Here is a 26,978-nt window from a genome sequence, read left to right on the forward strand (position 1 = left end):
CAGATCTACAAACTCATTTACAAGCCAATAAGATCTTTTGAGGCAGAAATACTCCTGGTCTCACAAAACGTTAATTACACTGTATTCAAGCAATGCCTGAGGGTGCTGACCCAGAGTTCGAGAGCATGCTTTTGGTGCTGGGAACATGAGCTCTGGCAGATTCCTAAAGTGGCGTATAACCATATGTAAATCGTCCCTACTGTGATGGCATCCCACAACCCTCGCAAAGAGGACAAAGCACGGTGAAATTTGTATATAAACTTTATTTTTCTGTTTTTTTATTTTTTACAAATAAGGCAATTCATAGCATCCTGGTTGTGTTGTGGAATGTATACATGTTTAAGCAAAGTGTGATGTGGTATGTCTGTGCACACATGTAATGTGGCTTGGGTGTGGGAGTTCACGGCTTTGCTTTCATTATAGCCTCGTGGCAGGCAATCATCATGCCACCAATCAAGCTCAAAAACTCCTGGAAGTCAATCTGATTATCTTTCTTCCCATCAACACCACCGTCCAAAGATGCCATCATTTTCTTCAGTGTCTCTCTTGGGTTTTTCTGACTCTGTAAATAAAAAGTTACAAAATATAAAATTATTACCTCAAGTTTGTTAAACTTAGGATAGTAGTAGCTTTTACAAGATAAGCGATTAATCATTTTTAATTTGATGGCTGGCAGGGTGCGCACCAACAATATCAATGGGACAGAATATTAAAAATAAAATGTGTCCTGTCTACAGGGCCGAGGTACCCCTCCGGGGGCTATTTGTGCACTATATTAAATTAAAATAACCTAATTCACTAATTCACTAAATCCCCAATCCGCTGAACTACAAATAAGGCCCTTAATCACTACTCTTGTTAGTCTACTTACCAGTCGCTAAAAGTTTGTTTGGCTACAATACCTTGAAATCTGGAACCTAAGTAAGACCATTAGCAATAGGTAAATAAACAGGTGTCTGTGTTTGGGAAAACAACCTGAATGGATATTAAAACATGCTTTACACAGTTTGATAAAGCACTTCTGCAAATTCCACACACTGTACTAGTGCAGCCATTACCAAAACGATTGGCACTTAATTGACATGACTAAGAAGGCTGTTTTTGGTCGTTCTGTGTTTTTTACAACGGGCTTGAATATCACACTATATGTCTGCCACAATGCTTAAATTAACCAATACAGTTTGTTTTGTTTGGGTTAATTGTGAACTTGGCTTCAGTAGTTATGGGATCAATTTAATTGCCCGTGGAATGGATAAGTAAGCTGCACACAGATTTTCAAAAGATCCCATCATTATGCTGCAGCGGTTTGCAGTTTTTTTTCAGCTAAGTATTTTGCAAAGGGTCACAAGAGGTATAGAAGGTTTCCAATATTACCTTGAGTTATTCGGTTATAAGTGTTGATGATTATCGTCCCGAGACTGTGGGAAGCGGATGCCTCCAAAAGGTGGTACCATCTTTTTCACGGTCTCAGCTGTTCACCTGTGGTGCTAAATACTTTTGAGTTGAATGTAACTTGTACTACTGCAGAGGGCTTTTTGAAGTTCAGACCAGCAGTAGATGAAGGAATCTGAAAATTTAAACCTGGCTGCGAGATAGCAGGATAGAAACACACACTTTACCTTTGTGAAGCTCTTGAGCTCCGTATTCATGAAACGTTCAAACTCGTCGAATGACATTTTGCTGCGGTCCCCTTCCTTTCCTGCGTAGCGCTGAAAAGTGGTGATCAGGGATTCCATGCAGCGCTCCATTTCTGTAGGTGGATCTATACACATCTGTGCCTGCGAAGGAACAAGAAAATAAATAGTGAACATTTGATTCGAGAAAACAGCATTCCCTTACAAACTCAAGTGAGATTTAGAAACCAGACTGTGTCAATCAAGCAGAACTTTGGTAATGCCATAAGGGCATGGAGGTGTAGGAGTCTCTGCATCCCCAGACAGGGGAATGGAATTCCTATAGCCCAAAGCCCAGGGCATATTGTTTGGGGTCAAGGACAAGTTATGTTTATTTTGTCCTTAGGACAAGTAGGCCCAACCCCCTATAGCAAAAACCATTTGGCTGTCAGTTCACAGTACCACATTATGGAAATGGGAAGGGAATTGTTTGTGGTTGAGGTAATATCTGTGTCCATATGCTAATGCTGAGCGTGCATTCATGGTTCATTAATGCAAAGCCTTTATTATTAGGGTGACTGCAGTACTGACAGTGGTTCCAGTAAACAAATGTGTACACACATTTGCAAAGTTTTAACAATAGGAAGCTATGTGTAATGCTATTTGATTAGATGCAAATATTTGCAGAAGCTTGAAAGCAAGAATAACGATGCTTTGTGTAAAGAAATGGCTCCCTGTTGCAGTTACCCCCCACTTTTTGCCTGATACTGATGCTGACTTGACTGAGAAGAGTGCTGGGACCCTGCTAACCAGGCCCCAGCACCAGTGTTCCTTCACCTAAAATGTACCATTGTATCCACAATTGGCACACCCTGGCATTCAGATAAGTCCCTTGTAACTGGTACTTCTAGTACCAAGGGCCCTGATGCCAAGGAAGGTCTCTAAGGGCTGCAGCATGTCTTATGCCACCCTAGAGACCCCTCACTCAGCACAGACACACTGCTTACAAGCCTGTGTGTGCTAGTGAGAACAAAATGAGTAAGTCGACATGGCACTCCCCTCAGGGTGCCATGCCAGCCTCTCACTGCCTATGCAGTATAGGTAAGACACCCCTCTAGCAGGCCTTACAGCCCTAAGGCAGGGTGCACTATACCATAGGTGAGGGTACCAGTGCATGAGCATGGTACCCCTACAGTGTCTAAACAAAACCTTAGACATTGTAAGTGCAGGGTAGCCATAAGAGTATATGGTCTGGGAGTTTGTCAAACACGAACTCCACAGCACCATAATGGCTACACTGAAAACTGGGAAGTTTGGTATCAAACTTCTCAGCACAATAAATGCACACTGATGCCAGTGTACATTTTATTGTAAAATACACCCCAGAGGGCACCTTAGAGGTGCCCCCTGAAACTTAACCGACTATCTGTGTAGGCTGACTAGTTTTAGCAGCCTGCCACAAACCGAGACATGTTGCTGGCCCCATGGGGAGAGTGCCTTTGTCACTCTGAGGCCAGTAACAAAGCCTGCACTGGGTGGAGATGCTAACACCTCCCCCAGGCAGGAATTGTCACACCTGGCGGTGAGCCTCAAAGGCTCACCTCCTTTGTGCCAACCCAGCAGGACACTCCAGCTAGTGGAGTTGCCCGCCCCCTCCGGCCAGGCCCCACTTTTGGCGGCAAGGCCGGAGAAAATAATGAGAAAAACAAGGAGGAGTCACTGGCCAGTCAGGACAGCCCCTAAGGTGTCCTGAGCTGAGGTGACTCTGACTTTTAGAAATCCTCCATCTTGCAGATGGAGGATTCCCCCAATAGGGTTAGGATTGTGACCCCCTCCCCTTGGGAGGAGGCACAAAGAGGGTGTACCCACCCTCAGGGCTAGTAGCCATTGGCTACTAACCCCCCAGACCTAAACACGCCCTTAAATTTAGTATTTAAGGGCTACCCTGAACCCTAGAAAATTAGATTCCTGCAACAACAAGAAGAAGGACTGCCTAGCTGAAAACCCCTGCAGCGGAAGACCAGAAGACGACAACTGCCTTGGCTCCAGAAACTCACCGGCCTGTCTCCTGCCTTCCAAAGATCCTGCTCCAGCGACGCCTTCCAAAGGGACCAGCGACCTCGACATCCTCTGAGGACTGCCCCTGCTTCGAAAAGACAAGAAACTCCCGAGGACAGCGGACCTGCTCCAAGAAAAGCTGCAACTTTGTTTCCAGCAACTTTAAAGAACCCTGCAAGCTCCCCGCAAGAAGCGTGAGACTTGCAACACTGCACCCGGCGACCCCGACTCGGCTGGTGGAGAACCGACACCTCAGGAGGGACCCCAGGACTACTCTGATACTGTGAGTACCAAAACCTGTCCCCCCTGAACCCCCACAGCGCCGCCTGCAGAGGGAATCCCGAGGCTTCCCCTGACCGCGACTCTTTGAACCTAAAGTCCCGACGCCTGGGAGAGACCCTGCACCCGCAGCCCCCAGGACCTGAAGGACCGGACTTTCACTGGAGAAGTGACCCCCAGGAGTCCCTCTCCCTTGCCCAAGTGGAGGTTTCCCCGAGGAATCCCCCCCTTGCCTGCCTGCAGCGCTGAAGAGATCCCGAGATCTCTCATAGACTAACATTGCGAACCCGACGCTTGTTTCTACACTGCACCCGGCCGCCCCCGCGCCGCTGAGGGTGAAATTTCTGTGTGGACTGGTGTCCCCCCCGGTGCCCTACAAAACCCCCCTGGTCTGCCCTCCGAAGACGCGGGTACTTACCTGCAAGCAGACCGGAACCGGGGCACCCCCTTCTCTCCATTCTAGCCTATGTGTTTTGGGCACCACTTTGAACTCTGCACCTGACCGGCCCTGAGCTGCTGGTGTGGTGACTTTGGGGTTGCTCTGAACCCCCAACGGTGGGCTACCTTGGACCAAGAACTGAACCCTGTAAGTGTCCTACTTACCTGGTAAAACTAACCAAAACTTACCTCCCCTAGGAACTGTGAAAATTGCACTAAGTGTCCACTTTTAAAACAGCTATTTGTCAACAACTTGAAAAGTATACATGCAATTTTGATGATTTGAAGTTCCTAAAGTACTTACCTGCAATACCTTTCGAATGAGATATTACATGTAGAATTTGAACCTGTGGTTCTTAAAATAAACTAAGAAAAGATATTTTTCTATACAAAAACCTATTGGCTGGATTTGTCTCTGAGTGTGTGTACCTCATTTATTGTCTATGTGTATGTACAACAAATGCTTAACACTACTCCTTGGATAAGCCTACTGCTCGACCACACTACCACAAAATAGAGCATTAGTATTATCTATTTTTACCACTATTTTACCTCTAAGGGGAACCCTTGGACTCTGTGCATGCTATTCCTTACTTTGAAATAGCACATACAGAGCCAACTTCCTACATTGGTGGATCAGCGGTGGGGTACAAGACTTTGCATTTGCTGGACTACTCAGCCAATACCTGATCACACGACAAATTCCAAAATTGTCATTAGAAATTGATTTTTGCAATTTGAAAAGTTTTCTAAATTCTTAAAAGACCTGCTAGGGCCTTGTGTTAGATCCTGTTTAGCATTTCTTTTAGAGTTTAAAAGTTTGTAAAAGTTTGAATTAGATTCTAGAACCAGTTGTAGATTCTTAAAAAGTATTCCAACTTTTAGAAGCAAAATGTCTAGCACAGATGTGACTGTGGTGGAACTCGACACCACACCTTACCTCCATCTTAAGATGAGGGAGCTAAGGTCACTCTGTAAAATAAAGAAAATAACAATGGGCCCCAAACCTACCAAAATACAGCTCCAGGAGCTTTTGGCAGAGTTTGAAAAGGCCAACCCCTCTGAGGGTGGCAACTCAGAGGAAGAGGATAGTGACTTGGAGGAAAATTCCCCCCTACCAGTCCTATCTAGGGAGAACAGGGTCCCTCAAACCCTGACTCCAAAAATAATAGTCAGAGATGCTGGTTCCCTCACAGGAGAGACCAACACCTCTGAAATCACTGAGGATAACTCCAGTGAAGATGACCCCCTGTTAGCCAGGATGGTCAAAAGATTGGCTTTGGAAAAGCAGCTCCTAGCCATAGAAAGGGAAAGAAAAGAGATGGGCCTAGGTCCCATCGATGGTGGCAGCAACTTAAATAGGGTCAGAGATTCTCCTGACATCCTAAAAATCCCCAAAGGGATTGTAACAAAATATGAAGATGGTGATGACATCACCAAATGGTTCACAGCTTTTGAGAGGGCTTGTGTAACCAGAAAAGTAAACAGATCTCACTGGGGTGCTCTCCTTTGGGAAATGTTCACTGGAAAGTGTAGGGATAGACTCCTCACACTCTCTGGAAAAGATGCAGAATCTTATGACCTCATGAAGGGTACCCTGATTGAGGGCTTTGGATTCTCCACTGAGGAGTATAGAATTAGATTCAGGGGGGCTCAAAAATCCTCGAGCCAGACCTGGGTTGATTTTGTAGACTACTCAGTAAAAACACTAGATGGTTGGTTAACTGGAAATGAAGTGTGTGACTATGTTGGGCTTTATAATTTGTTTATGAAAGAACACATTTTAAGTAACTGCTTCAATGAAAAGTTGCATCAGTATCTGGTAGACCTAGGTCCAATTTCTCCCCAAGAATTGGGAAAGAAGGCAGACCACTGGGTCAAGACTAGGGTAACCAAAACTTCCACTGGGGGTGACCAAAAGAAAGGGGTTACACAAACTCCCCAGGAGAAAGTGGGTGACACTAGAAACAAAGAAAAAGAGTCCTCTGTAGGCCCCCAAAAACCAGAACAGGTGGGTGGGCCCCAAGACACAACCCAAAACAAAGGTGGGTACCAGGGTAAGAACTGGGATGCCACTAAGGCCTGGTGCCACAACTGTAAACAGTCTGGGCACCACACCAAGGACACTTCTTGTCCCAAAAACAAACCCCAGAACAAAATTCCTGGGGTAACCAGTGTAGCCATGGGAGATGACTCCTCAGATGAGGAGGTCTTCCTAGCCTTCAACTGGAAACAGGGCCCAACAGGTGAGTTGGAGATTCCAGAGGGAAGTAGACACTTCCACCACCTACTGGTGAATGGAATCCCAACCACTGCCCTGAGAGACACTTGTGCCAGTCACACTATTGTGCATGACAGGCTGGTGCTCTCAAACCAGTACATCCCAGGTGAGACTGCCAGGGTAAGAGTTAGCCTAGACAGGGTCACTAAGAGGCCTGTGGCTTTAGTGCCCATAGAAGTGGGTGGCACTCTTAGCTGGAGAAGGGTAGTAGTCAGTACAGACCTCCCCCTTGATTGTCTCCTTGGAAATGACTACCCAGAGGTTAGTCAGAGCTCAAGAGAGGAACTGGTCCAGTGCCAGTCCTCTCCCAAGGATTCTGGAAGTCCTGCCTCTGCAGTAAATGCAAGCAGGCCCCAGAAGAAGAAGAAAAGAAAACAGAGTAGGAAGGGTGGACAACCTTTAGCCAAGGTTACAGCAAGCCAAGGAGATTCTGCTCCAGTAGGGGAGAACTCCAAAAATGGCCCTGATAAAGTCCAACCTGACCCACAAGAAGTCCTGGCTAGTCAGGCAACTGTTAAACCTGAGTGGGTGGCTCCTCAGCTAACAGAAGAAAGAGTGGAAGAAGGGTGTTTACCACAAGATGTGGTAACCCCCCACTCTAATACAGCAGACAGGCAACCTGAACCCAAAGAGGCCTGTAACTTAGCCCCTTCCCTTTTAGGTGAAGAGCTAAAGGTGTGGTTCTGGGCACTGACAGCTGTCAGTGGCCTCTGCTGGGTGTTAGCCTTTATGGCTGCACTATCCTTAGCATGGTGGTCTGACCCCATGCCAAATAGCAAGTTAGGCCCCCTGACCCTATTGGTCATGGTGGGGTTACTCCAGCTCTGGGTAACCTCTCTGGGTAAGCTAGGGGTAACCCTGGCCAAGATAAGGTTAGCAGAGGTGGATACCTCTAAGACCAAAATAGAAAGAATGGGTGGAGACATTGAAGAGGCAGACAAGAGGCAATTCAGACTAGGTCCTATCACTGTGGAAGTAGGTCAGTTCCCCAAAGGGAATGACCTGAACAGAAGGATGTAAGGCAGAGTAGGCCCTGCAACTAACCAGCCTATTTCTCCTACTCTTCCTCGCCTGACAGACTAGGAAGACTCTCCCAGCTTGGGCTGAGTCTCCTGGCCTGTGGGCTGGGGGGGGCTTGTGTAAAGAAATGGCTCCCTGTTGCAGTTACCCCCCACTTTTTGCCTGATACTGATGCTGACTTGACTGAGAAGAGTGCTGGGACCCTGCTAACCAGGCCCCAGCACCAGTGTTCCTTCACCTAAAATGTACCATTGTATCCACAATTGGCACACCCTGGCATTCAGATAAGTCCCTTGTAACTGGTACTTCTAGTACCAAGGGCCCTGATGCCAAGGAAGGTCTCTAAGGGCTGCAGCATGTCTTATGCCACCCTAGAGACCCCTCACTCAGCACAGACACACTGCTTACAAGCCTGTGTGTGCTAGTGAGAACAAAATGAGTAAGTCGACATGGCACTCCCCTCAGGGTGCCATGCCAGCCTCTCACTGCCTATGCAGTATAGGTAAGACACCCCTCTAGCAGGCCTTACAGCCCTAAGGCAGGGTGCACTATACCATAGGTGAGGGTACCAGTGCATGAGCATGGTACCCCTACAGTGTCTAAACAAAACCTTAGACATTGTAAGTGCAGGGTAGCCATAAGAGTATATGGTCTGGGAGTTTGTCAAACACGAACTCCACAGCACCATAATGGCTACACTGAAAACTGGGAAGTTTGGTATCAAACTTCTCAGCACAATAAATGCACACTGATGCCAGTGTACATTTTATTGTAAAATACACCCCAGAGGGCACCTTAGAGGTGCCCCCTGAAACTTAACCGACTATCTGTGTAGGCTGACTAGTTTTAGCAGCCTGCCACAAACCGAGACATGTTGCTGGCCCCATGGGGAGAGTGCCTTTGTCACTCTGAGGCCAGTAACAAAGCCTGCACTGGGTGGAGATGCTAACACCTCCCCCAGGCAGGAATTGTCACACCTGGCGGTGAGCCTCAAAGGCTCACCTCCTTTGTGCCAACCCAGCAGGACACTCCAGCTAGTGGAGTTGCCCGCCCCCTCCGGCCAGGCCCCACTTTTGGCGGCAAGGCCGGAGAAAATAATGAGAAAAACAAGGAGGAGTCACTGGCCAGTCAGGACAGCCCCTAAGGTGTCCTGAGCTGAGGTGACTCTGACTTTTAGAAATCCTCCATCTTGCAGATGGAGGATTCCCCCAATAGGGTTAGGATTGTGACCCCCTCCCCTTGGGAGGAGGCACAAAGAGGGTGTACCCACCCTCAGGGCTAGTAGCCATTGGCTACTAACCCCCCAGACCTAAACACGCCCTTAAATTTAGTATTTAAGGGCTACCCTGAACCCTAGAAAATTAGATTCCTGCAACAACAAGAAGAAGGACTGCCTAGCTGAAAACCCCTGCAGCGGAAGACCAGAAGACGACAACTGCCTTGGCTCCAGAAACTCACCGGCCTGTCTCCTGCCTTCCAAAGATCCTGCTCCAGCGACGCCTTCCAAAGGGACCAGCGACCTCGACATCCTCTGAGGACTGCCCCTGCTTCGAAAAGACAAGAAACTCCCGAGGACAGCGGACCTGCTCCAAGAAAAGCTGCAACTTTGTTTCCAGCAACTTTAAAGAACCCTGCAAGCTCCCCGCAAGAAGCGTGAGACTTGCAACACTGCACCCGGCGACCCCGACTCGGCTGGTGGAGAACCGACACCTCAGGAGGGACCCCAGGACTACTCTGATACTGTGAGTACCAAAACCTGTCCCCCCTGAACCCCCACAGCGCCGCCTGCAGAGGGAATCCCGAGGCTTCCCCTGACCGCGACTCTTTGAACCTAAAGTCCCGACGCCTGGGAGAGACCCTGCACCCGCAGCCCCCAGGACCTGAAGGACCGGACTTTCACTGGAGAAGTGACCCCCAGGAGTCCCTCTCCCTTGCCCAAGTGGAGGTTTCCCCGAGGAATCCCCCCCTTGCCTGCCTGCAGCGCTGAAGAGATCCCGAGATCTCTCATAGACTAACATTGCGAACCCGACGCTTGTTTCTACACTGCACCCGGCCGCCCCCGCGCCGCTGAGGGTGAAATTTCTGTGTGGACTGGTGTCCCCCCCGGTGCCCTACAAAACCCCCCTGGTCTGCCCTCCGAAGACGCGGGTACTTACCTGCAAGCAGACCGGAACCGGGGCACCCCCTTCTCTCCATTCTAGCCTATGTGTTTTGGGCACCACTTTGAACTCTGCACCTGACCGGCCCTGAGCTGCTGGTGTGGTGACTTTGGGGTTGCTCTGAACCCCCAACGGTGGGCTACCTTGGACCAAGAACTGAACCCTGTAAGTGTCCTACTTACCTGGTAAAACTAACCAAAACTTACCTCCCCTAGGAACTGTGAAAATTGCACTAAGTGTCCACTTTTAAAACAGCTATTTGTCAACAACTTGAAAAGTATACATGCAATTTTGATGATTTGAAGTTCCTAAAGTACTTACCTGCAATACCTTTCGAATGAGATATTACATGTAGAATTTGAACCTGTGGTTCTTAAAATAAACTAAGAAAATATATTTTTCTATACAAAAACCTATTGGCTGGATTTGTCTCTGAGTGTGTGTACCTCATTTATTGTCTATGTGTATGTACAACAAATGCTTAACACTACTCCTTGGATAAGCCTACTGCTCGACCACACTACCACAAAATAGAGCATTAGTATTATCTATTTTTACCACTATTTTACCTCTAAGGGGAACCCTTGGACTCTGTGCATGCTATTCCTTACTTTGAAATAGCACATACAGAGCCAACTTCCTACACTTTGCTTTCAAAATAAAATGTTCACATAAAAATGCAAATATAAAAAAAAAATTGCTAAATTACTGTGACATTTTAGGTACCATTTCTTGGAAGCATCATTCAGTATGATGTTTTGATGCATGCTAGTGATCCCAAAAAATAATTTCTAATGGAGAAAAAAAATAATAATAAATCAGTGAAACCAGTTTCAACAAAATTCTGGGAAACATGAAAATAAACATTGGGAAAGCCAAGAGGTCAGACATTGGTGGTCATTCTTTTGGTTTTGTCAATGTGTCTTATTTTGACATGGCTTTTGTAAAACGTTGTTGTGAGACCTGCCAGGCCCTCACCATTGTAACAAAAACACTGGCAAAAAGCAAAAATATGTTTGGTTTCATAAAACACAGATTGCCTCAGAAGTTTATGGCACTGAACAAAACTACTTTGTGTGCCACTGTGTTCCCTGTGAAAGAGCATATTGCCATCATTCACAGTGAAGCCAGCTGAGAATTGTAATAAAAACTGATGGTCTTGGTTAGTAGGACCTGATTGGTGGCCCAGTTGTCAAATAAGTTTACAAAAATGCACCCATGATAAATGCTTTTTCTTTATTGCAGGTTTATATATTTCATGAATTTACAGAAGTAGAGAAGGGTATGTTAACCTAGAAAATGTTTGTGAACTTTATTTTAGCACAAGCAAATATGCATGTTTAGATATGCTCACGCGAAAATATGTTGTGTTTACAAGTTGACTTTCCCTCCAACCACATTTTCCCCCAACCCTGGAAGACCTTTTACTTCCACCCTGGTCAGGAGTAAATTTCTAACCTTTCCCAGTATGGAAAAAGATTAAACAAGTGCAAGTGAATACCCATAAAACATGCAAGTTAGTAGGCTTGCACGGACTCAAAGGGGGATGCCTCCAGTCCAAGTATGTAGATCTGCAGAAAGTTGGCAAAACAAGATAATTGCTAATATTCACACCCTACTATAGTACTTGCCCTAGCACAATCAGAGAGGCCATTACCAGAACTCTTATATAATGAGACTGATGCCATAATGTGTCACCATTTTACATGGCACCAAAGGGGCAAGTAGATTTAGGAGGGAACATGTCTCCTATGGATAAGTAGATATTTTACTGAATTCCACACTATCCAGAGATACTAACCTATGGCACAAGGTAAATACCTACCTGAGCATAGTCCACTGCTTCGCTTTAGAGAGCTTTCTGTGACGGTTTCAACTCTGGTAATCAGACTTTTTAATAGCCTTCAGTTTTGCAGAAAACCATTCTCTACTGCCTGTCTGACCCCCTCCCCTTTTGTCCTCCTCGTGATCCCTGCTGCACCTAGATATGGTTGTCTTTTGTGCAGGCATCAGAAATAATGGGCTGTGGTGCAGTCTTTGCCTAATGAGAATGGTTTACTTTAGGCAGTGGATGTCTGGAAAACTAAATGTCAGTTGGGAATGTACAACAAGCATTGCCAAAGCCAACAGCTCTGCTCAAAGAGGTCGAACTCTTTGCTTTCCCAATCCAAAGCGCTGGTACCTATTCTCACAATCACAAGGCTTGGCCAGGTTAGAACAGACAAAAAAGGAAATGAACACAGAAAAGAATAAGGTGGCCTGCTACTATTTTGAGGCTGCTGGGCACTCGTTAGAGAACATTTTTTTTTTTTTTTTACTGGGAAGCTAGGGGGAGTGGGGGTAATGACAAAGCATGGGTGGATGACTCGGAGTGCACAGGGGACCAAGTAAACTGCAAGGAAGCCTATAAAATGGTTCGTTCTAATGGAGTAAAAAAAACACAGACACCGCAAACCAAAATATGCAACCGAAACATACAAATGCATTCCAGAACACTGCCCTTAGACTCAAATGCTCTTGAGTGGGACAAACACAACTACAGGCAGAAAAGCTATTGATTCAAGAGGAGATACAACAATAGGCCTGCATACAGATAGCTGTCTGTAGGTGGGACCTAAAAATGGAAATGGTTGGATGAACGCTTGTCAAGATTCAATATCATTTTTCTTAGCAGTTGTCCTAGTTTCTTCCCTCCAGATCCCACGTGGGTCCAAAACACAGAAGTGGTTTAGTAGGTCTTAAGATGTTTTGATGGTTCAAACACCCTTCATGGGTGCAAGAAGGTGGAGCCATTCGCAATGTGAAAAAACACTATGGTACTCATTTCCATGTTGGAACATCCTGTCTCAGAGCAGAAGCTGCATTACGTGACAAACAAAAACTGACGAAGTAATGAATGATGGCACTGGAGAAAAACATCATCCTACCTAGATTACTATAATCAATTAGTTTCCTACAATTTAAAGGAGGATTTCTTTGTGACTTTGATAAAGTGTACACTGGCTCTCGGTGAACATACTGAATACAGTGATTTAAATACTAAAAGTTTTACACAAGAAAGAAAACGTAGGCGTGCCATGCTTTTAAATGTGTTACATAGAAACACAGTTTGATCACTTGAGATTTTGGGTGGTTATATCTGAAAAATATTAGTGATTGGCCAAATTTGGTTCTGGAAAATAGAAGAATTCCTCTGTGGAATGTTGTCCCATGGAGCAATCTAACATACAATGAAAGTAACTAGGAAAGATTGGCAAAAAAAATATTTCTGATAAGAGGAATACCAGTTGCACGACCCACTGTGGCAGCAACTCAAATTTGAGAAGACATTGCTCAATGCAAAACGGGCGACACCACAATAGGCGAGTCCAGTGCTTTAATAAATGGGTGATATTTATGGAGACAAAATATTTGGGCTAACAGTGCACGAATTCTGACAACATTTGAAGCAGCTGAATACTGAAATGATGTCCACTGAAACAAAGGTCGGGTGTGCCTTCTGGTAGGGAGCCACTCAGGACTGTATACAGAGCTATGAAGGAAGACAACCCAATACCAGAAATTAAGTGCCAACTAAATAAAGTGATAAACGAGTCTTTGCTGGAGGGTGAACGTTTACAGGAGTCCTAGGAGAAAAAAGGACTCTGGGATTAGCAGTGTGGTAAAGTTGATATGTTTTCCATTTCATTGAATAGACTTTTGTACGACAAACTGTTCAGCTTACTTACCAGTATGTAAGAGTCCTTCTCCTGCTTAGATTCTTTACATAGTTGAGCCTTCTGTGCCAGGGGCCGCTCCTTCACTATGGCGAAGGAGTGTTGCACCACTGGCTGAGCTAGAAGCAGAAAAATAAAACTATAGTTTGTTATTGTTTTATTTATCTGCTTCTGGCACTGCTAGGCCGTGGAAGGAAGTGTGTGTGGGGGCGGGTGCACCCAAGTACACATGTGTATTTGGCTGGCCATCTGAGGTCAGCCAAACACACATGCACACTTAGGTTTTTCCAGCCCGGCTGTGTTTAACAGCCGAGCTGGAGAAATTTCACAGAGCCAAGGCACTGCATGAGCGACAGTGACTGCCACTCAGACCAATCCAGACACTGATTTCATGCTAAGTTTGACGTGAAAGCAGCACCAGGATTGCTGGAGAGCCTGTGCTGAAGTCCCAGTGAATGCTGGGATACCACATGGAGGGAAGAGGAGCGTGCGGCGGTAGGAGACAGAGATGGCGGTAAGTTAAGTTTATTTATTTTAGCCCCCCCCATCCGTCTCAGTCCCCTACCCCACACCCGTCCATTTGAGATTCATGGCAGCCACTGCTGCTCTGTGCCTTCCCAGACACCCTTTCCAAGCCTATAATTCCCCCCACCTCTTCACTTCCTGTTTATTCACCAAGCCTTTAACAGATTTGGCCTGGACAGAGGGAAGGAGGGTGTAAGGTATCTAAGTGAGAGGTTGACTGAGTCAATCAATTCTCTGTAGGTAATTGAAGCATTACCCCCTTGCTTAGCTTCCTCACATAGTTAAGATGTAACCAAGCTAAAAGAATGCCATGACACTGTAGGTCGATAGAACCAAATTTCATTTATTGACACACTTCATACCACTGTTGTCACAGAAGACAGAACCTTAGATCCAAAAAGATCCTGCACTGCAGGACCCTTTATACTCCAGTACGGTTTGACAAAGGTAGACAGGATCCCATATATGGCTTCCCTACAGATTTCAGACAAAGTACCTTCATGACAACTCAGCAAGATAAGCACACATACCTCTAGTCGACCTGCCCTGTACCCCTAGGGGGCAAGGAAGTCCAAAGAAATCAAAGACCAAATCCACCTGCTTAAACTCTGGTTTCAGATATTTTCTGGCAGGTCCAAAGTACACTAATAGAGAAGAATTCTTCCTTTCTCTCTAGATATACCAGAACTGCCCTTAGGACGTCCAAAGTCTAACCGCATCTAGAAACTGATGATCTGGACGGAACACTGGCAAAATAACCTCTTGTTGGGAATGGAAAAAAAGGGTTCATCTTGGGAATAATGCCTGGGCTGGGTCTCAAACACAATTGTCACGAAAGACCCTAAGGAATGGGCCCTTCCATTACAGTGCGCCTAGTTTTCCCCACACTCTGACCGGAGTAATGGCCACTAGGATAAAAAAACACTTTCAATGTCATGGTTTTATCAATCAATTGGATAGGCTCAAAGGCAGATACTTCAATGCCTGCAAGACCAATGGCAGATCCCAGAAAAGAGATCAATGGTAAGGAAGGGCAGATATTAGAAAAACCCTTAAACAACATCTACACCATTCCCTGAGCATCCACCAGATTTCCCCAGCGAGTTCTAAAGGCCATAATCACCACCCACTGAATCTTCAGGGTAGAAAGGAAAATTCCTAATAAAAACCCATCCCAAAGAAATTGCAGAATTTGAGGAAGAGGGGCAGAAAGACAATAACTGCCTTTCCACACAACACTTCTGAAAAGACGTCCAGTCCAGGCAACCCCCCCCTCCTCCCCCCCCCCCCCCCCCCAAGGCCTCATTGATGCCCTCTGAGCCTCCTGACTGTCAGAATGAGTTGTAGAAGGGCTCCTCCTGAAGAATGTGTAAGGCTAGAGGGGATGGGACTGTTGATAGTAGCCATTCATGGTCCGGTCGTCATAGCTACTAGAAGATGATAAGATGAAACCAAGATTAGCTGGGCAAAGGGAAATCAGGGAACGCATACAGCAGACCAAACAGTCATGGACAGGACATAGCATCTATTCCCCAAGATGAGGCTTCCCTCATCTTTGAGCAAACTCTGAGAAGCAGAGCGTTAAGGGGATGCAAACAGATCAGACATGCCAGTCTCTGACACATCTGATTGAACGGGGGGTGGTAATCACTGCTCAACAGGTCTTTGCTGATATTCAGAAATCGTTGTCAGAAATAAGATGGACGTGACTCAAAGAAAAGATCTGGGCAGAAATGACTGATGTAGAGAGCTCTTGTCCCTTCTTGGCAATTTACATATGCCTTTACCATTGTTTTGCCTGTTCGGATTATGACTGAATGGTCCTGAATCAAATGTGAAAAGGCCTGGAGAGCCACAAATCACCTCAAGCTCCCTCCAGTTGACTGACCTGACACATTGAGGTCTCGTCAAAGACTCGGGACCTGTTGTGTACCCGTTCAAGCCCCTCAACCCTAGATGCGTGCATCGGTCGCTATGTCTAGCAAGTCTGGAGGATGCCAGATAATGCCTTTGAGGATGTTCAGCAGACCCTTCACCAATCCAGCTCCAATTTCATCTTCTTGGTCATTGGTAGAACAGACATGTCCCAAGAGGCTTGAGCCCAGTGCTCCAGTATGAAACATAGCTGCATGTTCAAATGGAACCAATCCCAGGGAACTATAAATACTGTTGCAGCAAAGTTTCCATGAACCCTTATCCAAACCGGCACCTTAGGATGAGTCATCATTGGGGTTAATACGAGACCGAATCTAAAGTACTCTTTTTACGAAACCTGTAAAGGTGCAGCTGACACTTATTAGCATTCATGAAAATTCATGCTACATCGTTTGGTGAATGGAATTGGACAATACAAGGCAGTTGTCAGATAGGACTGAACACAGATTCCCTGTTGATGTAACACTAGTTAAAGGAGCTGGTACTTTTGTAAATACCAGCGGGCTGATTTCAACCCAGAACAACCTGGAAGTGTAAGCCTCCTCGAGCAAAGAGCAGTAACCTTTGATGTTCTTGGTGACTAGGCATGTGCAATTATGTGTCCTGCAAATCTGCTGTTGCCAATCAAGTGTTTGTCATAGACTGAAGGAAAGACACCTTGCAGAGTTACCATATGAAATAAATGGTCTTTACCCAGTGATTGAGCCCCTTTAAGTACAACAGTGATAGATGGTCAGTGCTTACTTCAACCAGATCGAGGATGAATACACCCATGACCCCTTTCTTTAGAGGTACAGCAAGGTTTTCCTTCTTGAGCAAGGAGGCCAGAATACCTGCCCACAATGCCCTTTTTTGTAATGGCATCCTGGGTTCGAGGCTGCAAGTCCAACTTGATGAAGTAGCCATTGTGAATGATGCTCAGTACCTGTTGATCTGTAACAGAAATTCTCTAGGTGTACAAAAATTCCTTGATCCTTCTATTGCTTCCATGGTTGAAGGATGGAATAGTTGGGAGCACTGATGAGATGATCCTGCTTATCTCCGACTTTCTTAGTTGGTACTTGCGATGTTTTGCAGACTGAGGGCCTGATTTAGAGTTTGGCGGGGGCTTACTTCGTCACAAACATGATGGTTATCCCATCTGCCGTATTATGATTTCTATAGGCTATAATGGAATCATAATATGTGGGATGGGATATTAGTTGCACTTGTGATGTAGTAACCTCCTCCACCAAACTCTAAATCAGGCCCTAACACTTGAACTCCTTCTTGGAATACTCCCTAGCATCTCTGCTCCAAGGCTTGAAGTTCTGCACAGAAAACTGCTAAGCCCAGGAATTTGTCTTATTCTTAAAGGATTTTCGGATCTCATCCAGCTGGTCTCCAAAGAGCTTCTTGCCATCCAACGGAATCTTCATGAATGAGGCCTTCTCAGAGAATTCAGCCTTCCAGTCTCTGAACCAAAGATTCCTTCTGGCCATAATCACGGAGCTAGACACCACTAACGCTGCTTTGATCATGTCAGCAGATATAGCTGTCTAAAATGTTGATGATTGCTCCATCTGAACTATGATGTCAGAAACATCTCACTCTTCTTCATTGCCACGGCAAGATACTTGAAACCTTAACCACCACTGATGTCAAAACATAAGAAGCTCCCCTCAACATCTGATTTGCAGAGCCAAACATTTTTTTTTTAGACCATCGGTCACCTTTGTCAACCAAGTCCAATGAAGCACTATCAGAGTTCAATGATCAGAGTGGCACCAAAACAGAATCCAGCTCTATGGACTGAGGAACTATAGACTCTGCTTCTGCTGGAGTAAAGGACTTCTAAAGGAAGAGATCTTGGAACCTGATATTGATCGTGCTTCTTCCAACCTCTAATAGCCTCTTTGATCTTGGGGTGAAGCAGAAGAGCCAGTATTGCAAGCTCAGCAAATCTTTGAAATAGACAATAAGCATCCTCTTCCATCAGAGGAGGCTCGAAGCCCAAATTAATTCTAATATGGAGTAAAATGGCTGCCATTTCTTCTCTGGAAATATATTTGCCCCAGAGGTACTAGGCTTGTCCTATAGCGAATCACTGCCAGAATCTATGTCCCCATCTTTATGTTTAGATTTTCCTGCTTTCTGTGCCTAATGAGGCTTAGCAGCTAAGGATCTTGCCACTGCCTCAGTCAGTGTTATTAGACCAATCAATGACACCAATTATACACACAAAGTCACAACACCCCTGTTGGATTCCCCCGTCATGAACTCTGTCAACCTCAGCACGTATGTACATGGCCAGACAGGCTCTGTGGCCCAGGCCAGAAGGTTAATGACTGACAGGTCACAGGTGGGGTAACACTTAGCCAGCAGCCAAACACACAAGCTTAGATCAGATCGCACATATAAAGCAGCAACACTACAATGGTCCCTGGAGACTGGCCCCAATAAAGCACAAATGGCCAGTGGGACCATGCATTCCCAAAACACCATAAAGTTAGCTGCCATATGCACCCCTCAGGCCGGAATTCTGTACACAGCCTGGCTGGCCCCCCGTGTCCACACCTGCGTTTTCTATCTGGAACAAGTTCTTGTCAATAGTTTGCATATTTCACCAAGAAAATAATGTTTATCGCCCTCAGAGGGATGTATAAAACATGGGACATTTTGAGGTTCTGTGAGACAGTATTCCGGTGCTGTGACTGCCCTCCCGGCCGTAATGCTTAATTAAAACAAACCGTTAACTGTTTTTATCTAGGAACTAACAACACGCAGGTGCCGACTTAGCCACCTCCAAGAGTCTTTTGCGGCCCTGTGGCATACAGTTCCCAAATTTGCACGTGCTGCTCACCATACCGCCAGACAGATTGCAACAGGCCCCTTCACAGCAGTCTCTCCCTGGTGGGTGTCAATACAGTCTCTTGGAACAAGTGCATCTCACCCGCCCATGATTGGGGATGACAGAGAAAAAGAGGTAAGTGAGGGGCAGGAGGGACTTTTACGCTTGAAAAGGGTGTCGAGAGAGGCACGGAGGCCTCAAGTATTTAAGAAAAATAAGCGAGAGAGAACCGAGGGGGGGGAATAGCTTTTTATTTCTTTTGTCATGTATTTACCCAAGGGCATCCATGAGGAGCCTGTTCAAAACTTTCTATTATAATGTCCTCTTGGTCAGGCTTGTAAAAAACATAATTATGAAAATTTCAGCCGAAATGCCTCATTCAACAAACCAGGTTTAGAATGACTTCTGAAACATCTAAATAATTAACACCAGCTTGGGATAAGTAAACAACTTAATTACACAACCGACCTAGAGTACTAAGACTGGGTGAGCGAAACTAAAACAAAACCCATCTAAACGAAGTTGCCCTGAAGAAATGACAGATTGATTATTTTATTCCTACTCAAGAACATCACTTATTCGCATTGGACAGGAGGGCCACTTGCAGGGTCGTTACTGAGCACATCTTGTAAGTAAAGATCAGCAAGGCATATCCTACAGCCTTGCTGGTGGCCAAAGGACATGGTGTAACTTATCAGGGAAGCACGTGGAGTCTTCACCGTGGCAAAAGGTTTTGCAGACCCTCCATTTGTGTTAGCCTCTTTACTCGAACCGGAGGGCAGGGTCTAGTTTTTATAGTGCATATGCAACAATCAACTATTGTTCATAAATATGTAAGAGGTTTTTGGTCCACCCCTTTCAACTATTGGCTTGATGCGACATGCCTCTTCCTGCCACAGACTTACAAGTTAGTAAATTAAACTAAGAACTTTTGGCTTTGCCAGTGCTTATTCTTGCATGTATCACGGGTCATGGCGTCCTATTATTGTGAATGCTTAGGGCATATTAAACCAGAAACAATTGTTGCACAAACAGTGGCATACTGAAGATATTGCTCTGACCGGCCTTTGTGGGAACCACCTCCCTTGAATACACAGCCCCTGGAGATATTGATTAATTTTAGTATGAGTGGACTGTGTTAGGCATTTTTAAAGGGCTTTTTTTCAGGCCCGGCTTCCAGAGTTACTTTAACCCTTTGGGATATCCGATTCCTTCTTTACGGGCAACTTTGCCTAAAATTAGAACATTTAAACTGGCTGTGGACAAGTTTACATGGATTTAGGAGTTCCTCCCTCAGGTCTGCTTAGCTGCTGTGGCTATTTGGGCCTTGGTGAGATCCTCCATAAATCTCCCACCCCCATGTTCCCCAAAGGGTAGTACGCACAACCATGTAAGAGGTATCACCTACTCCTTCACTTCGCTTCACTCCACGCCTAATCACTGCTAAATGTTTGAAACAAGCTAAGAGCAGACTCCCACATATGCAGAACACTAACACACTTCCCACATAAGTCATACTAGATTCACACACCTCAGTCCTTGCACTGGTTCCTTATAAACTTAGGTGAGTCCTCACTCCTTTTGCCTCACTCCATCTCATAAGTGTAACAACGCAAACACAGAAAGAGAACCCTCTAGCCATCATATCTGACATTAAAACGTTCCCCACCCATGCCACCACACTTTCCAACAAAGCACACCTGCGACGTTGCATGGAACTAGAAGTGTAAGAACTTTGCTTAGAAGTAGTTACTGGAAATTTCCAAAAAAAAGACATAGAAAGCAAACCTGGCATGTCGTGCTATATTTAAGCCAAAATGCATGGGCGCATTTCGTGCTATAAAAATAGCGTAAACATAACAGAAATAGACGTGCGCGCTCAAGGTGTTCCCATGCTCCCGCAGTGCACTCGTGTTGCAAATGCAATATATTTATGCGTGAGGGTCGTGATAATTTCTTATTAATCGCACGTAACAAGTACAACTCGGAATTTCTGAAATAACAAATTTCGACTGAGCCTACCTGCAACTCATCCACGAGAGAGCTTTCATAGCCTGTCAGAGTATGAAGCGATAAATAAATGCTTATACAATAAAACACTGGTACAAGGCCAAGCCTAAACAGCTGTGTGAAAACAGGAAACAAATGTGGGCAGACAGACTGCCTAAAGAAATGGTGGGCAAAACATATTTTCCGATAAAAGAAGGGGCCAGCAGGAAATACGAATGAAAAGAGAAGGAACGTTTATATGGGAGACAATATATCGTTCTCCATAACTTTAAATAATCTCCACGGCAAGCTTTCTTGTATCGCCATGTCTTTATATCATATTAATTACTGCTAGTCAACCACAAGCAAATAACTAAATGAAGCTTGTTTTGTCTATTTCTTGGTTGTTTGAAAATAATAAAAATAGTTTTGCAGAATAAATTATGGCTGCTGCACTACAGATAAATACACTGAATGCTGCGAGACTAAACGCCAGCAGTTGTTTACCAGTTCAACCCATGAAGGAACACAACTTGAACGCTTCGATATAATCGGTAAAGGTTTAAAAGTAACTTCAATTAAGTTAAAGATGGTAGATGATCAGGCTTGTAATAAGGGTGTTCAATGCATGTAGTGCTACATATTAATTACCATTAGTCCATTTCCTGGGGAACCATGTTACATTTTAGTGGGAGAGAAGATAGTAATTCAAGAGGAAGGTAGAATTCTGTTGGTTTTCAGTCTTTTCATAAGCGTGAACTGGCCCGAAAGAACTTGCATTCCACTCTTGGGTGTGTCTGCTATGCACCTTAGAACTGCAAGCAGTTTAAAACGCATCCTTGATGTATTTGAAATACTATTCACCCCCCTCTAAAAATTATTCGTAAATGATAAGTGTGAAAGACTTGAGCACGTTGTGAATGCGCCTCCTCTAAAAGCGGTCTAAGTGTGGCATTTGAATTTGACAGCATTAAATGCTGCTGGTTTTGATGTTTGCACCATACAATTCAAAATGCCTTGTTGCCAGAAGTATTTTGATAAATAAAATTGTACCGTACAGATCTAAGCGCTCTAACACGCTTTTAACCACATTGAAGTGCCAGCACCGCTCAGGCAAATCTCTGAAAGCAGTCCCTACAATACTACTGGCATACTCAGACCACAGATTTAAGAGACTATGGGGGTCATTCTGCCACCCGCCAAGCGGGAACCGCCAGAAGACCGTACCGCGGTCAAAAGACCGCGGCGGTCATTCTCAGTTTCCCGCTGGGCTGGCGGGCGACCGCCAGAAGGCCGCCCGCCCGCCCAGCGGGAAACCCCCTTCCACGGGGATGCCGGCTCCGAATTGAGCCGGCGGGGTGGAAAGGGTGCGACGGGTGCAGGTGCACCCGTCGCGATTTTCAGTGTCTGCTATGCAGACACTGAAAATCTTTGTGGGGCCCTGTTAGGGGGCCCCTGAAGTGCCCATGCCATTGGCATGGGCACTGCAGGGGCCCCCAGGGGCCCCACGACACCCGTTCCCGCCAGAACCAGGCTGGCGGGAAGGGGGTCGGAATCCCCATGGCGGCGCTGCCTGCAGCGCCACCATGGTGGATTCTTCAGGCCAGGGGAAAACCGGCGGGAAACCGCTGGTTTCCCTTTTCTGACCGCGGCTTTACCGCCGCGGTGAGAATTGGCCTGGATGCACCGCCAGCCTGTTGGCGGTGCATCCGCGGTCCCCGGCCCTGGCGGTCTATGACCGCCAGGGTCGGAGTGACCCCCTATGTTTCTGATCACATTTAAAATACATGAAGAAACAATTAAGCAGCTACTTAAATCATGATCTCAGATCTCGAGTGTCCCCATCTAGGGTGACTACAATAAAACTCACCTAGCATGTCCCTGTTGCCTTATGGTACAGTATCTCCACCCTGAAAATCAAACTTGCTTAAAAAAAGTTTTGTAAGTAACTATTTAAAAGAGAAGACCAAACCCAAACTCATGAACTTGTCACAAATGACCTGGGGAAACCTGCTATTGGTTTTCGGTATGCATGAAGTTAGTTCTCTAGGGTTCACTGGGTTACCACAGACTGTAGTAAAGAAAAAGCCCATAATCCCTAATAAAGGTTCAAGGCCTAAAAAGTTGATTACACGACAGGCCAGCCTAATTACCCTTCAAGAGATGTTAAGTGATGAAATCTGCACCGCAGATTAATCTTTGTTAAAATACTGATCACCAGCAGCTCAGAAAGTTCAGCAGTATCTAAAGTAGGACAAGTTACTAACTCAAGTTTGACCCAACTGACCTACTCCAGGGTAAAGACTTTGAGAAAATTATCTCATCACCTGACATGAAGTGTCCTGCTTTGGGCCTAGCCTAGATGTGGTGGGAGTTTAACCAGGCCAGAGATCCACCTTCCTCTGCCTGAACTTGCCTTTGTCAGCATCGCCCGCCACACCCTTGAAGGCTGCATGCGACAGCATGATCACCACCTTGTACAGCTCAGCACTAAGCAAAGCAACTCCCTTCCCAAACCCAAAAGCTTTCAAATTTCCTCAAGACTGTTGCTCAGAATCATACCATTCCATCTGCTGTGGGCATCAGTAACCACTAGTGGAAAGTATATGGCCAGCATGTGAACCTCGGAACCACAAAAACTGTACATGAATACCAAAAATCTGATTTGTTGAGATACTCAAGCATGGAATTGGTATTCTTGAACGTTCCGATAATAACTTAGAAACGGCTTAAATATCCTACTTACATGTGCCTGTTGGGAATTGGATAGACTTTGCAGATTCGGCACAGGCAGCAAGGACAGAGGGACTTCTGATGTCCTTTATGTGCTATTTGTATCAGCTTAACTAATTTGTAATCAAAATGTATCCCCAGTTCCAACTACGCACACCTAGAGAGACTTCTGAAAATGTATTTCATTTACAAACTTCCTCTAATATATTCACATACAAACACACCCGATTCAGACAGTGGAGTCCCTTGTTTAATCCAAAAATGCTGTTACTTTAGTTGTCCCCAGGTAAAATGAAATTGCCTCTGCGTCAATGCAAGTCAACAAGGGAAATCAATTACCATGATTTTTTTCTGAATCTAATACCTTTTTCCTCTTTCCCCCCCATAAATGGCACATCACTAAGTTAACAAGCTTAGCAGAAATTGCATCATATCCCCTTTGACAGGTAGTGGCAGGGTTGACTCCTTGACCCAGCCCAAATTCCTCAACAAACTCCTTTTTATGCCGAGAAGTTTGGGGAAGGGCAAGTAATGGGTTATTTGTCGCTGTTGGCTTAGTTAGCCCACTTGCCTAACACCGCACAGCTGCAGCGCCTGTGAAGGTCCCTTGGCCTATGTAAAGCAGCAGTGTAATGATCTTGGCCACACAACCGTCTGCTGCAATAAAGTACGATTTATATTGTGTCTTATTTGACGCTTTTACAAACTGATGTACATTGCTTTTCAAATCACACTAAGACACAGGCATCAGTTTACAAACGCAGTTCACTTAACTCCTTCTAGGCGTATTGACCATCATTCATAACAACGAATGCCAAAAAAATGTCCGAGAATAAGTTGTCCATGACTGATCAATCATACTCCCTCATCCACTCCCTTTGTGGACCAAAATCCTTCCTGTCTTTTCTGGTGACCCAAGTTCCTCCTATTCTGTCCATGGACCCCTGCCCATCATTCCTGTGTCTAGACTCTCGCAGTCTTGCCCTGCCTCTAAACTCTTTTAGGGCCCAACGTTCTAATGCTGTGTCCATTTGTCAGAGTTCACGTCGTCCGACCATCGGCATCTACCCAAAGATCCTCTCACCGTCTCAGCTGTTTTAAAGTCTGGGTCTCTATATACACACAGACCCCGAGCCACCACTTCTATATAGAGAGTCATTTAGGCTCTCTATATACACTGGGCTCTCTATATACACTGGGCTCCTCGCGCTGTCTGCACAAGTGCCCGTGCGGCCTCAAACTCATCGGGCATTTGATCCTCCACGTTCGTCACACTTTGTCAATGTTCTCCAGTCTACTACGCAAAGTACCCCTTCTTCTCAAACCACGGCGTTCTTGTCTCAAAATTGTCGTAGTTTCTTCACTTTAGGAGAAAAATAGCTATTTCACACGACCTCGTTCTCGGGAGGTTTCTACTATCCGTCTCGAATGTATGGCTTTTCATTGACACTGGAACAATGAAATGGCCACCTAGCCATGCTAGGTTGTGAATGAAATGTGGAAACTACAAAACTGCTCGTGGAGATTATGTAGCAGGTGCTTTGACCCACCAAACTTTTGTGTAGTTTGGGATAAAAGACGCAGATCTGTGTCATGCTCTTGAATTGCAACTCCGACGCTACACCATAGCTACAACTAGTTTTATGACCCACGAAGTCTGTTAACTCCTTCGGTGACACACAGTACTAGCTTTGCTGAAATAGTGTACAACACTGGTGTGTACACCAATTTCAGCAAGTCTGTATTACTTTGTGTCCCTGCAGCAGAAAACCGAACACGCCCCAAAGCTCACCCTCTAAAATGGGACAACGGCTGGACGGTGAAAAGGCTTCAGAATGACAACCGGAAGATGGCGCTGAGCGTTCTCCCCTGTGACAGCACTGCTGCCAAGAAATTGCAACACCCCTGGCTCCAACTGTAAGCGAACGCTTAACCGACAACGTGACTAAGAACTTATTTTTGTAATATCCTTCCTCAGTTCATGTACTGGAATGTTGTAATATCCTTCCTCGGTTCGTCTTCTTTAACTGCAGCGACACTTCAGTTGTAATTTGGTGCGCCACGAATCACCTCCATTTAACTGCTTAAAAGAAATATGAAGCTTTCCTGATTATAAAGGCGAAGCAAACTTTCAGGTGCTAGGAACAATAACAACTAGTTTTATAAGAAATGTGTTTATTTTTTTTAAATCCACCCCGTCTTAATTTCAATCAATCCGCCATGTCTCAATGTTCAGTCCTCCGCAGCTTTGCCGCCCAGAGCGGTATCCATGCTCACAAACCTCAGGGGCTCTGAAGAGGCCAAAGGGTCGGTACTACGACAACAACCTGAATACAATGTAGACCAAGGATTCAGACGCCTCCCCTCCGCCAACCCGTGGGTAGGTGTTAAAAAAAAAAACGCAGACTGTGCTGCGAGAGGCGTTGCCAGGACCGTCTGAAGCGGTACCTTGGCCGCCTCCCTGCTCTCCTCCTCGAGACTCCCACTTCTTCACGGTGCCACCCTTGTAACAGCCTGCGCCAGAGGCGTCGAACGGCGCCCACTGCAGAATGTCATGAGAGGCCCGAGTCTCCCATATAAGATATTCTCTGACCTTTAACTGAATGGGGCCCCCTGAAGTGTCGGGGGCCCTCTGGAGTGTTGATAGAGCCAAGATGCACAACAGAATATCTTGATCGTTCTTCGGTTTCTTACCTGTGGTTAACGCGCCCGCAGCAGACCCCTGCAAATAAATAACCGGCGGGACAAACCCAGTATATCTACCCAGGAGAGAAAAGCGAGCAGTACCGAACTTCTCTTTTATGGTTTTAAAGAAAGCGCAATATATAGTTGAATCCATCTCATATTATAAAGCCTGTTGGACTGTTCTTTAAACATATAATTCAAACGTAACAGGCAAAAGCCTTCACGTCCCCTTTTCTTTGAGAGAATGGACCACAGGATATATGGCACCAGAACTTTTTAGTTCGGCTCTCAGGTGCTGAAAGACGAGGCAGTTTTTTTTTTAGCTGGGCGGCGCGTCGCTGTGGAAAATGCGAGTCAGACTTACCATTGTGAAAGTTCTGGGAAGGGCTGGCCGTGTGCGTCTGAACCGTCTCTGAAGCAACGAGCAACAAGCGGGGAGCTGCAGACAGCAGATTATATAGAGCTGCCTAGCTTTGTTCAGCCACACAGCCAACGCCCTAAAGTGATTTTTTTTTTACATTCCTCACTTCTGAGCACAGCCCACTGTAGAGAACACGAAGCTCTCACTTCCTGCTCTACCCTAAAAAATGGGCGGTGCTGATTTCTGCCGTGAACTGCGCTCCTCGTACCGAAGGCTGCAGCAAGAAAAACTCTTTGTGTGCAAAATAGGCCTTTACTACTCGTACACTTTCCTTATATGCCTTTTTTTCGATTGAT

At 45.6% G+C, this 26,978-nt stretch overlaps 1 protein-coding gene across 1 annotated transcript; it reads right to left on the reverse strand.

Moving 5' to 3' along the window:
• Positions 1 to 243: 243 nt before the first annotated feature.
• S100A11 (S100 calcium binding protein A11) lies at positions 244 to 26,756 on the reverse strand. Its single transcript, XM_069218054.1, has 3 exons — positions 26,626 to 26,756; positions 1,620 to 1,778; positions 244 to 562 (listed from the first exon to the last, which is right to left on the reverse strand). Exons 1-3 carry the CDS (start codon positions 26,626 to 26,628, stop codon positions 401 to 403), a joined length of 324 nt encoding a protein of 107 aa, XP_069074155.1. The 5' UTR covers positions 26,629 to 26,756; the 3' UTR covers positions 244 to 400.
• Positions 26,757 to 26,978: the final 222 nt, after the last annotated feature.

Source organism: Pleurodeles waltl, chromosome 12 (genome assembly GCF_031143425.1).
Source record: "Pleurodeles waltl isolate 20211129_DDA chromosome 12, aPleWal1.hap1.20221129, whole genome shotgun sequence".
Lineage (NCBI taxonomy): Eukaryota > Metazoa > Chordata > Amphibia > Caudata > Salamandridae > Pleurodeles > Pleurodeles waltl.